The following is a 13,261-nucleotide window of genomic DNA, read 5'->3' on the forward strand; positions in this document are numbered from 1 at the left end:
TCATTTTTATTAGTAATAAATATACGTTACTTACGAATTAACTTACGTAACGAACTTCTATATCCATATATTTTTGATACGTATATTAGGGGGTTGGCCCCCTAGCCAATAACTCGCTTTTTAAGCTAAAGTTCGAATGTTGTTCCAATTCTTTAAAAATGACCCCTTAATCACAAAGGCCGTTAATTAGAATAAATAGCTCTTATGAAAATACTACAAAATCTTTGGCTTAAAGAGCGAGGTATGGACTAGGGGGCAAACCCAATCACATACTTAATAATTTCTGTTCGTTTTAAGTTTTGATGTTGCTCCTTACTTTCAGTTGAAAAACTTGTTTTTCCTTAAATTTAATTTCTGATCGTTTTTTTTAATTATTCTGGGAAATCCGGCGCCCCCTTCATAGCAATGTCCCTTCCCCCATGAAAACTTCCTCCATGGAAAGATCCTCCCGCATAACCCCCGACCCCTCCCTCCACTACCAGAAATAAAAATCCCCCTTGAAAACGTCTGTATACTTCCCAATAACCAATACAATATGTTAGCAATGGGCAAAGTTCATAACTTGCAGCCCTCCCCCCGGGGACTTTGGGGGATTAAATCGTCTTAGAAGAAATGTTAATTAGATTTTCGACTATGAAGAACAAAATGGCTATCTTAAAACTTTTATCGGGTGACTTCGGGAAAAAAATGAGCGCGGAAGGTGACCAGGCTATCCACCAATTTTTTTGGTCGATTAAGAAGAGCATCAGAACTTTTATTTTCCTTCCGAATGAGCCTTCCCACGATATTCTAGGACTACGGGGTCGATACAATCACTCCAGAAAAAAAAAAGACACGCATCCGTGATCTTTCTTCTAGCAAAAAATATAAAATTCCACATTTTTGTAGATAGGAGCTTGAAACCTCTACAGTAGGGTTCTCCGATACGCTGAATCTGATGGTGTGATTTTCATTAAGGTCCTATAGCTTTTAGGGGGTCTTACCCCTTTTTTTGAAAATCAGCCAAACTTTCTCAGGCACGTAACTTTTGATGGCGCTCCTTACTTACAGTTCGTTACCACGAACTGTTTGAAAATAATATAATTCGGGTTATATATTTACACATTAGGGGGGTCTGCGGGTACAGTAACCTGAACTAACCTTACCCCCCCCCCCCGCCTAATGTGGAAATATATAGCCCAAATTATATACAAGTCAAATGCATTCTGTCACCCGTTATATGTATTTGTGGTTATGAAACTGGTTTTCATAGATCGTACAGTCAAACTTCTCGAGTGTGTTCTGAATAGTACAGGAGTACCTTTTTTTTCTTTGAATATTCCCTTCTAATTTTGGTTCATGCTTAGAGGCTCCATTTGCCACTTAGAATTTATTGACATTTTAGGAGATACACTTTTTTAATTTCTTGGTAAACTATGCTTCGGAATTAATGCCGTTTAAAAATCTTTTTTCTATCAATCTTAGTGTCGCCAAGCAGAACCGTTCCTAGGGTTGGAGGCACCCGGAGAAAAATTAAGTACATCCCTACCCCTTCTCGACTAAAATATAAGAAAAAAAGGCTAATTCAAAGTTAAAACTTGATCAAAGTGGGCAATCGCGAAGCCCCTCCTCTGCACCTGCAGCGTCCAGGGCAGCTGACCAGGTTGCTCACCCACCCCATCCCCCCACCATAGGAACGGATGTGTCCCGAAGTACCAGCAAAAAAAAATATTGCCGACAATATAGTTTGAAACAAATGAATGATCAGATAAAAGAATGATCTATCAATTTTTGGTTTGTCCTCGGTACAGTTGCGAATATGTAAATATGTAGAATTCTTTAACAGAGAGATAGAGGATTTTGATAAACATAATCGAAGATACAGCGGTGCAAACCTTGATGAGACCAACTTCCGGAAAACCCAAAGTGTTAGGTCACCCATTTTGTTAAAAGAGACATGACCAGAATAGCAATTTCAAGTTAAATATATTGATGTTGCAATTCCTTATACGAAACCGGTCTAAAAAAAAAAACAACATTAAGAAGGCATGTCCTATATTTGTAACCTTCTGATATAACTAGTACTTGACCAGGAGCTTAAAAAAAGAAAGAAAACAATTTCTTAGCGTCATTATATTACTGCGACATCTCAACATCAACAAAAACAATGGAAGGAGAAATGAAAACTTTTGAAGCAGTGGCGCCAATTGGAGCGGGGACTAAAAATAAAATTCAGGGGCGGGTAAAAAAAAATCGGTACTTGTGCATTATATCTTACACACGAAAGAAATCAAGTTTGGTTAATGCTAATGAAATAAAATAAATTAGAATGAAAATATAGTAGTTTAGAAACAATTTTGGTTATATATTTGTCAATTAGGGGTGGGGGGGGGGGTCGAGGGTAAAGCATCGAGTAACCTAAGCTAACCTAACCTAGGTACCTTTTCCTCAACTAAACCCCAAAAAAACAATAGTTTAAATATTGTAAACACAATGAGAAACTACGCTTTGCGATCCGTTTATCCATTGCAAATCCCCGTTTGACTGGTTTCCTTTAGTGTTTCCCTATAGAGTATATAGGGGTGTGTAAGATATAACGCACAAGTACCAAAAAATCAGTGAGAAACGAACTAAAAATGTATTTATATGCATTGTGTTACGTTACTAGGAATCGGCAAAAATGTCGATGAGGGGGGGGGGGCAAACCCAGTTCCCCATGAACACGGCCTTGTGGGTAACAATAGAATGGTGGTACGTGTGTATTATTATACCGACCACATTGTTGTTCTTGATCCGTTTAAGACCTGTTTCTCTGTGTTCAATCGGAGATAGTCAGCTTAGGCTGAGTGAGATAAACGACTATGCGGTATATTTTAATTAAATATTTAATATATAGAGTTGGTTAGGTATTTAATATAATGCGTTCTGGGCAGTCTGCTTTCCATAATTCTCTGTTGTAGTTTTCATAATTTTGTTTCTAAAGCATTATATTTTCATCGGATTTTGGTATATTTCATTAGGATTAACCTAGCTTTACTTCTTGGGCGTGGTAATTATAATACACAAGTACCAAAAAGGTATTCGATCATTGAATAAGCAGTGGCCATAAATTAGATAAATCTTAGGATTTGGGTGGAGGATGCCAGGGCTCCAAGGCCTCCTCACCCCCGTGTACTTTCCTGTAATCTGCTTAACTTCAGGACATATCACCAAACCTTTAGATAAAAAAAAACATCTAATTTCAGAAATCCCCAAAATAATTAAAAATAATACAATCAACTACAACAAATAAGAAGTTGTTTTGAAAGAAAAATATTGTGTTTGATTTGTCAGTTTTTGTGCAAATATTATATCTCAATTTTTCATTTTAAAAATTCGTAGTATCTCTGGGGGCGGACTTTCTTCTTTTCTTTCTTGTTATATTTGGCAATCATTGAGCTTGGTAAGATAGTCAGTTTTTTTTTGTCTATAATTCAAAATAGATGGCGCTAAGGTAGATAAAAAGATGAAGTGACAAAAGATGATAAAGAAGATAAGTCGAGCTGGCAACAATAAGTCCATTTTCAAACAAACCCCAAACGAATAACCATTTAAAAAAGAAAAAAATTCAGAACAACCACGAAAAAGGGCAGATTTTAGCCCGAAGCATTTCTTTCAAATAGCGAGGTAATGTATTGTTAAACAGAAACACCAATAATGGTTGTTAGAAAACGGGGGGAATATTCTTGACCGAGAATCAGAACTGGCGTCACCTTGAAATATTTACCATTAATTCAATTCAAACATAGTATGAGCATCGCAAATACAGAAAAATATGAAAACATTCATCACCCAAAATGATAAAAATGCAGCTACAATATAAACCTAAGAGACACTTGTTTTATAGGTATACACTCTGTACACAACACACAATACACAGTACTCTGCACCAAGCCCGTACGCAGAATTTTTTTCGAAGGGGGATTTACTAAAAAAAAAAATGGAGGGGGGGGGGTACACAAAAAACTCAACAAACGCATAACCCCCCTAGCCCCCCCCCCACTCTGGGTACGGCCTTGCTCTGCACATTTTACATTTAGGCTGCTTTCTAAAGCTTACTAATGCTATATTTAAACTAACATGCAGAGCTCCAATGTAACAATAAACTAGTTATGCCAACTGGAAGAGATATAACCTTATTTAAAACCTTAGTAGGGGGCTATATAAATAAACTAAGCTAAAAACCGCTATGAATCAGTGGCGGATCCAGAGGGAGCCGCGCGCCCCCCTAACGTATTCTAAAGTAGTGTAATTTAGTTAATTAACGCACGTTTGCGTTAATTAAACTTGCTCCTAACTCAAAAAAAAGGAAAAAAAAAGGATTTCGAATCTTAAAAGCTTAGAAAGGACACTCCATAAATAACATATCTATTTTATTTATACTACTTTAAAGGACCAAGCTACTATCTATGGTTTGAAAACATTTTACGACCGATAAAGACTTGGGGCAGTAAATACAATGTTTGTCAACGATAATGAGTTGACAAAATCTTATCAAATCTGACGGCACACAAAAGGAAGTTACACTTTAATTGTCCCCTCATACAATCCACACAAAGAGATGTCCCAACAGAACTTGGTATACTTCAAAGTAAGGAATTATCTTAAAACAAAACCACTGAAAAGAACCGAGAAGGAATTATTAAAAAGAAAGGGGGGAATTACAGAATCAAACCAAAAATTTAAATAGTATAAATAAATAAATAATAGGATAGTAAGTAGTTCTTATTAATATTTAAGTAGTAAATATTAATACTTAGTAATATAGATAACAATGATAAATAGTAATGAATAAATAACAATAATAAAAATTTTAAAGCTTTTATGTTGCCCCCTGGACTAATTTTGATTTATATCTTGTTATAGGAAATGGAATGAGATACCATTCAAGCAACAGATTCTTAAATTTTATAATTAAAGACTCTACATACACAGCTGTTCAGTTTTTATATAGTAGAGGGCGCCAAATAAAAAACAGTAGGAGAACAATCAGCAAAAAAATCAGCTAAAGATCATGTGGGCCTAGTAGCTTAAGGCGGTGTAGATTTCCTTTGAAGCTGTAGCTGTCTATTCGAATCAACCAATTATTAATTTTTGAGACTTTACAGACGAAGAGAGTTTTAAAATTTAATATTTAGTTTTGCTTATTTATTTTCACAATTCACCGCGGCAACCAAGGCCGTATCCAGGGGGGTTAGGGGGTTTGAACCCCCCCCCCCTCCCGAAATGTTTGTCTGACTCGTAAAAACGTAACAAAAATGGAAATAAACAAATTTTGTATGCGTGTTTTGAGTTTTTTTGTGTAGCCCCCCCCCCCCCAAAAAGTGAGTAAAACTCCCTCCGAAAAAATCCTGGGTATGGCCTTGGCGGCAACACTGACAAAAAAGAGATACTATTCTAAAAACTTCATAATTTTTAAGCACAATCTCAAGTTTTCAGGTACAAATCGAGCGTATGGGTCGACAAAAAAGAGATACTATTCTAAAAACTTCATAATTTTTAAGCACAATCTCAAGTTTTCAGGTACAAATCGAGCGTATGGGTCGAACCGCATTTTTTTTTGTCCTTGGTTCTCTGATGTCACTAATATCCATATATTATTCATTAATGATAAAAGAAAGCCCACTGAACGAAAATATTAGACTACAACAGAAAGTAATAATAGCCGAATTTATTCTTATTCCGTCAGTGGTATTTAAGAAACAATGGATTTAGATCTATTGATAGCAACCATTCCACTAAATAATAAAAATAAAAAGGGGTCCAGAACTTTCGACTCCGAAGTTCCAAGGTGTCGGCGCACACCTTGGAATTTAGCTTATATTTTTATTTTAATTTAGCTTATGTGTCAGCATAAGGTAATGTGTCGGCACATTCTTCATACACCCCCCCCCCCCAAAAAAAAATTCAAAACCCAAGCTGAAGTCCTAATAATAGGTACACGGTAAACATGTATTATCAATACAGTAGAGTTCATAATCTTGTCTAATATTCTTCTAGTATGAGCCTTCTGAAATATTCTTCTGTTACTGCAAAATTACATACAACAACCTATACACCATTCCACTACTAGTCGAGTTAAAATAATACTATCCACAAGTTTTAAAGGGTTGTCTAGAGATTTTTTCTTTTTATAGAGAGGAAACCGAACACCACATATCAATAGACTCTTTCGTTTTCATTTCGTATGCTTGTGTTCTTTTTATTAAATTTAAGTAAGAAGTCACGACATCAGAATTCTATTACTGTGTAAATTAAATGCAAAATAATTTGAGCGCTGATTTGTACAGCATCCAAATCAAATCAAGCAAAAAAGAACCCATGAATTGACGCACTAATTAAATCTTACTCGATTCTCTCAAACAAAACTCTTTAATACTTCGCGAATGTTGTACTTTTTCGAAATATTTGAGTTATACTACAAGATTAAGCACGCAAGTGGCGTCAAATAGGGATGAGGGGTGGGCATGTGCCTTGTAGGTTTTTTGCATCCCCCTAGATTGTGACAAGAACCTTTTTGGGGTATTTTATTGAAAATGCCTTGTTGGGGTATTTTTATAGAAAAGACCTTTTCAGGGTATTTTCATAGCAAAAGTTGAAAAACCTGACACCTCCTCACAGATTTAGAAAAATAAATTTTGCCCTTTCAAAATTTTCGTGAACTGACACCCCTGTACACGTAGGCTGTTTGTCGAAATTCAAAAAACCATGAAGATAAGCCTTCGAACTAAGATTATGATACTGTAAGCCAAGGCCGTATCCAGGCCATATATAAAGTGAGTTTGAATCCGCCCCCCCCCCCCCCATTCAAATGTTTGTCCGACACGTAAAACATAACAAAAATGAATGTAAATTAATTTTTGGTACGTTTTTTAAAGTATTCTTTTGTACCCCCCCCCCCAAAAAATAAAATCGTTTTGTTATACACCCCCCCCCCCCCAAAAAAAAATTCTGGGTACGAGAATGCTGTAAGCCATCATAAGAACAAGCCACCGTGGTCAATCATGGATCTGAAACAAGGATGCTTTGAGGGGTTGGGTAAGATTTGCTATATATTTTTAGAGGGATCGTCTGAGGACAATATTAGGTAGTCATTGGTTTTGTAGGGAATGAGATGTTGGGGTCAACAACTCGTTAAAACAAGAAAATAGGGTGAATTATATGAAAACATGGTAAAATCCAAAGACTTTTAGTAACTTACTCTGTTACTATTTAAAGATTGCATGTAAATAAATAAATAAGACCAGGCAAGTAAAACTCAACAATTAGGTAGTAGTGCTCTAATGAAAGAAAGGTTAAGATGGCTAGATCATATTTTAGGCACGATGAATGATAGGTTATAGGTTAGGAAGTATAGGATGATAGGTCGAAATAACGCACCTTTCGGCAATCCATCTGAGGTCAAAAAAAAGAAATATGTCCTGAAAGAGGTGAGAAGAGGTCCTAAGAAATGATTTAAATCATATTGGAACTTCGTGGGAGGGAGTAAAGAATGAAGTTTTGATTTGTTGGGTGGAGCGGGAGCGTGCAGGGCTTTGTTGGCCAAAAGCTGCTTGTGCCACTAAAAGTTGTTAGCAGCAGTAATAGTAAGTACTAAATTCTGTATAAATATAAAATTAGGAATATGCTTTACCTTGGTTATTTGAAGATCCATCGAGGGGCCTTCCAGGGTCACCATTGGACGTTGTAGGTCCTTTCTCCCCCAGTGACATACTCCTAGAAATAAAAAGCAAGTTCAAAGACAGAATTAAACAAATTATGAGCCTCTAGTGGCCTTAAGCGCCCCTAACAGCCAAAGGAATGACGGAATGTGTGATTTTGACGGTCAAACAAAAGCAAACAAATCAAGATGATGCCAACTTAGTTCAGTTTCCATAAAAGGAGCCGAATTACAAATTCTAGACACTCCCAGTTATGCTTTTAGAAAAAAGAGTATTTGACCTCCCTGTTTAAAACTTTTCAATCCCAACAGAACAGAAACTGACATTTTTAGTATACTAAAAGGTGCACATATTTCCGACTCTTGGGGGGGGGGGCACAAGAATTACAATGGGGTATCTTTTGGGTCATTGTATCTTGCAAGGTTCCAAAGAAAGCCAAAATAAACACTAAACACATACATTATTGTATGTGTAACACATACATAACACAAACATTCTTGTCGATTCATGAAGCTAGTTGAGAACCGACCAAATAAAGATAAGAAGAAGAAAATCAGTTTCTTTACATTCTCGTGCCCGGTCAAAACAGTGAAAAGGAGAATTTTTAGGCTTAAAAAAGAAGCTCAGATTGAAACGCCACTGACTACCTCCCTAGAAAACCCTGTATAAAAATGAATCAAATAATAATTACCGTAGAAAATCCAATGAGGATGAGTGGCGAAAATGACACATAAGAAAAAGTGTTGAACATATTTCGATTTTGCGGGGTCATGTTTTGTATAAAATTATTCGGTAAATTTAGTTAGTTTCTTTCAGCTTAGCGTGAGTCAAAACAAAGGGAAGTGACAGAATAGATGGGAAACAGTTTGGGCAATATATTTGCACATTAGGGGGTGAGGGGGGGGGGGGGTAAAGTACTTGGACAGTGTGAAGTTAGAAAAAAAATATTACTAGATAATATGCAGAATAATTGTACTTAACACATTAGGCATGCAGACCCGCTATACTTTACCCCCACCCCCCTAATGTGCAAATATATAGCCCACGGTTGTTTCTAAAGTATTATATTTTGTATCATACTTAGGTATATTTGATTAGGATTGAGCGTCAGAGAAACAGGTTCTACTTAGATCAAGAATATTGAGTCGGGGCTATATCATACAAGTGCCAATTGTTCCATATACTTGTAGATCCCTCCATTTATGCTTCAAAATGTTCAGTGAGGTTCAGAATTGACCGGAAACCATCAAAAAAGAAGAAGAAGGCGAACAATTTATTTACATTCTTCTCACCGATCCAAAACAAAGAGACCCTGGCATCTGTGAAAAGGAGAACCGACATCCGCTTAGACAATTTGGGGATACCTGCCAACATCTAATGCCGAATAAAAAATTCCCAGTTGGAGATGTTTTGACAGGAATCGAAAGGAAAGTAATAGAAATGAGATGGTATTAATTACGAGGGAAAGGTCTGTAGTCGAACATAATTGAGCGGGACATAACTTGTTTTATTTATCTGTTTCTGGACTTTGTGCGAGAAGAAAGACATTACCTGACAGTATTCACAACAACACAATTGAAGAAGAAAGAGGATCGCTAGGAATCACTAGATCACGAGAAGATATGAATCACGATTTGGAACCTCTCGAGCACTATCGAGGAGGACATAACTTGTTTTGTTTATCTATTATTTTTAGCAACCTTACTCTTTCATATAATATGTATTTCAAACGTCTTCAGTTCTGTTTCGCTTTCCACCTGCCCAGAAATTTGATGGCTCGAAAATAATATTCTTTTCAACTATAAAGTTGAAAAAGAAAGAAGAAGCAACGCTCCCTTATGGAAGGCATTTTCCAATGACAGTACGTATTATAAACTGAGAAATTGCATCGCAAAATTGGTTTTCCATTAACAATCTAGGCAAGTGGTTCCCAACCAATATTAGGATATGCCTCATTTAGGCATTTCTAAAATCGTAATGCCCCCTCATGACTTTTTACGTGTATTTGCATGAAAGAAGCTTAAAATGCCATTAACTTGGTATATTTTAACGGTCGTCCTCTAGGAATATTTTCTACTAATGGAAAACATTGTCTGAATACGGTACGCGTTATTGCAATACGATCATGTATCTGTTTTGCTCTTCAAATGCGTATAATTGTGACATCATTTACATGAACAATATCCTTTTTAATTAAGGCTCTAAAGTATTGTCAGCCGAAGCTTGCATGACTTACCCAAATTTTGCCAAGCCCCACCGATGGGGCCTGCGCCCCAAGTTGGGAAACACGAATCTAGACTAACAAATTCCAGGGACAATTTCGGTTAACTTTCAACCATTCCCAATCAGCTTTCACCAATTTTTCTTCAGCGCAAGGTGTTGTGGTTTAAATATCACCAACGTATACATTTTTTCCCAAAAGAAAAAGAAAGATTACTGTTCTACATACTTCTGAAATCAAATTTATCTATTCTGTAAGGAACAAAAATTTTGGAGATCTTTTAGCATGTTACATATTTTTTTTCTGCTCTTTCGAATGGTATATATGGGGAATCTGTACGGCGTTTAGAAACAACAGTCACGTCAGTCCTAATCGACACGTCAGCACTTTTCCTGAGAGAGAAATTATCATACAAACAAAATTAGGTACTTTCCCATTATATGGGTCTTTAAAGGGAAACCAGTCAAGAAAAACTCGCTTTTGACGGGTTAATTCAAGACCACTATACAGTAATGCAATGCTTAGCGTGGTTTCCAATGTGTTTACGATATTTATACTGTTGTTTTTTGGGGTTTAAGGGGGGGGGGGAGGAAAAGGTACCTAGGGTAGGTTACGTATTTAATATATACTATGCTTTACCCCACCCCCACCACCAAAATGTGCAAATATATATCCTATAATTGTTTATAAACTATTATATATTCATCCTATTTTATTTTATTTCATTAGCATTAACCAAACTTGACTTTTTAGAAAGGCCCATATAATGGAAAAGTACCCAAAATTATCCTGGTTATTTACTTTTACAATCATTAACCGCCAAAGAAAAAAAAATAAATAAGGTGAAGCAATTTTATTAACTGGACTATGAGGCGATCAAAGAGGAGCGTTGAAAACCTTTAATCGTCTTTTGGATTGAACTTTCGAGCTTTAGGGAGTTCTGCTGTCAGGTATTATAGTGTGTGTTCAATTGGATTGGTTTGTGAAGTCAGCTGGTTTTTTTTTTTTTACCAATCGTAGCGTTCCTTAAGAGTGTGTCGGAGAGAGAAGCCAGGATAACACTACATTTTTACCAGTTGTTGTATTTACCTATTTATTTGTTATATTTTAAATGTTGATCCGATAAAACAAACGCAAAATCTGATGGGCTCTTTAAGGTAAACTTTTAAGCAAATATGAAGAACGAGAAATGTCTGGATCATATTACTTCTAACACGTCTACTCTCTGTTTTCTCTTTGCGTTCATGTGGCTTTTCTTCGTTTTACGTTCCTGTGACGACCTGCAATTTTTTCTGGGTTTTCTGGATAGTTGCAGGAACATAAATGATCTCTTTTCAGACTGGTTTGACAGAAATGGTATATTTTTTAAACCCTTCCAAAAAAAGGAAAATCTTGAATGTTTCTTTAAAAGTTAGCAAGTTCTCAAACAAATAATTTTGAAAATTCCACTCAAGCTTGATTTAGTTGACATTTAAGCAGCGAAAAAAGACTTGTTGTTGGCCACATGTTAAGAAATACAAAACCACTCAACCAACATCTGATAAGAGTCTGGCCAGAGGGTAGCCATTTTCTCTACGCTATAATCATAGGATTAGAAGTTGTTCAAAATATCTGTAATCCAAACATGACTTTTCACTTGAATACCCATATTTTCTGGTATCTTCCTCATTTGGTGGAGTTGTTGGGTTTTATCTGCTTTCAGTGGACTCAAATATCAGGGTTGTAAATATAGTGGACAAATGCCATTTTTAAAGCAGGTTCTCGGCTTCTTAGTTATCTGATTGGAATAGGCGACGGAATTCCTACAAATACTGAAACTAAAGATAGGGTTCTAAGTCAGTTTTATTGATGTTTATTTCTGAATTAAGCTTTCTGCTAATGTTGAGAAATTGTCCAATAGCTTATGGGCAAACAGCCATGGGTTAAATACTCACTGTATAGGCGCACTTGACTGCGCGCCGTTAGTCAAACTTAGTTTTAAGTTGATGTCTTCACTGCATTCGAATCGACCTAGTGCAAAATATTGAAGAAAATCTAAGATTGGGAAGGAGTTAAAGCACCACGATCCCCCTTGCTTCCGTCCCTGGCGTACACCCTATGTTAAAAATCCTATGTTGGTTCCAAATATCATATTTTATCATTCTGCATGTTTATCGACCATGCCAAAAAGAATTCTTTTAAAGTTAGTCTTACTAGGTGTTTTCTCATTATTTTCATTATTCAATTCGTATTATTTTCTCTTTATTTCTCATTAACAATTCTCATTATTTTCTCATTATTTTTCAGTCCAAAATAAAGAAAAGACTTCAACGCCACAGATTTAGATGAACATTTCTCTAGGAAGGCTTAAAATTTAAATTAAATTACGTATCAGACAAAATATTGAAAAAAAAACAAAATCTTTAAAAAAAACACTAAAAAATCTGCAAAATATTGAAGAAAATCTAAGATTGGGAGGGAGTTTAAGCACCACGGTCACCCTTGCTTACGTCCCTGGCGTACACCCTATGTTAAAAATCCTATGTTGGTTCCAAATATCATATTTTATCATTCTGCATGTTTATCGACCATGCCAAAAAGAATTCTTTTAAAGTTAGTCTTACTAGGTGTTTTCTCATTATTTTCATTATTCAATTCTTATTATTTTCTCTTTATTTCTCATTAACAATTCTCATTATTTTCTCATTATTTTTCAGTCCAAAATAAAGAAAAGACTTCAACGCCACAGATTTAGATGAACATTTCTCTAGGAAGGCTTAAAATTTAAATTAAATTACGTATCAGACAAAATATTGAAAAAAAAACAAAATCTTTAAAAAAAACACTAAAAAATCTGCAAAATATTTAAGAAAATCTAAGATTGGGAGGGAGTTTAAGCACCACGGTCACCCTTGCTTACGTCCCTGGCGTACACCCTATGTTAAAAATCCTATGTTGGTTCCAAATATCATATTTTATCATTCTGCATGTTTATCGACCATGCCAAAAAGAATTCTTTTAAAGTTAGTCTTACTAGGTGTTTTCTCATTATTTTCATTATTCAATTCTTATTATTTTCTCTTTATTTCTCATTAACAATTCTCATTATTTTCTCATTATTTTTCAGTCCAAAATAAAGAAAAGACTTCAACACCACAGATTTAGATGAACATTTCTCTAGGAAGGCTTAAAATTTAAATTAAATTACGTATCAGACAAAATATTGAAAAAAAAACAAAATCTTTAAAAAAAAAACTAAAAAATCTGCAAAATATTGAAGAAAATCTAAGATTGGGAGGGAGTTTAAGCACCACGGTCACCCTTGCTTACGTCCCTGGCGTACACCCTATGTTAAAAATCCTATGTTGGTTCCAAATATCAT

General features: G+C 35.6%; 1 protein-coding gene across 4 annotated transcripts in view; it reads right to left on the minus strand.

Annotated features, from left to right (window-relative positions):
* LOC148952631 (protein pangolin, isoforms A/H/I/S-like) overlaps positions 1-13,261 on the minus strand; it is a 155,284-nt gene that overhangs the window by 31,894 nt on the left and 110,129 nt on the right. For all 4 annotated transcript variants that reach the window (XM_089089989.1, XM_089089987.1, XM_089089988.1 and 1 more), the window contains one exon: positions 7,652-7,734. In XM_089089989.1, the coding sequence (XP_088946115.1) occupies positions 7,652-7,734 (83 nt within the window). The remainder of the gene's footprint in view (positions 1-7,651; positions 7,735-13,261) is intronic.

This window comes from Artemia sp. Qi Xiang Cuo, chromosome 5 (assembly GCF_049724085.1).
Source record: "Artemia sp. Qi Xiang Cuo chromosome 5, ASM4972408v1, whole genome shotgun sequence".
Lineage (NCBI taxonomy): Eukaryota > Metazoa > Arthropoda > Branchiopoda > Anostraca > Artemiidae > Artemia > Artemia sp. Qi Xiang Cuo.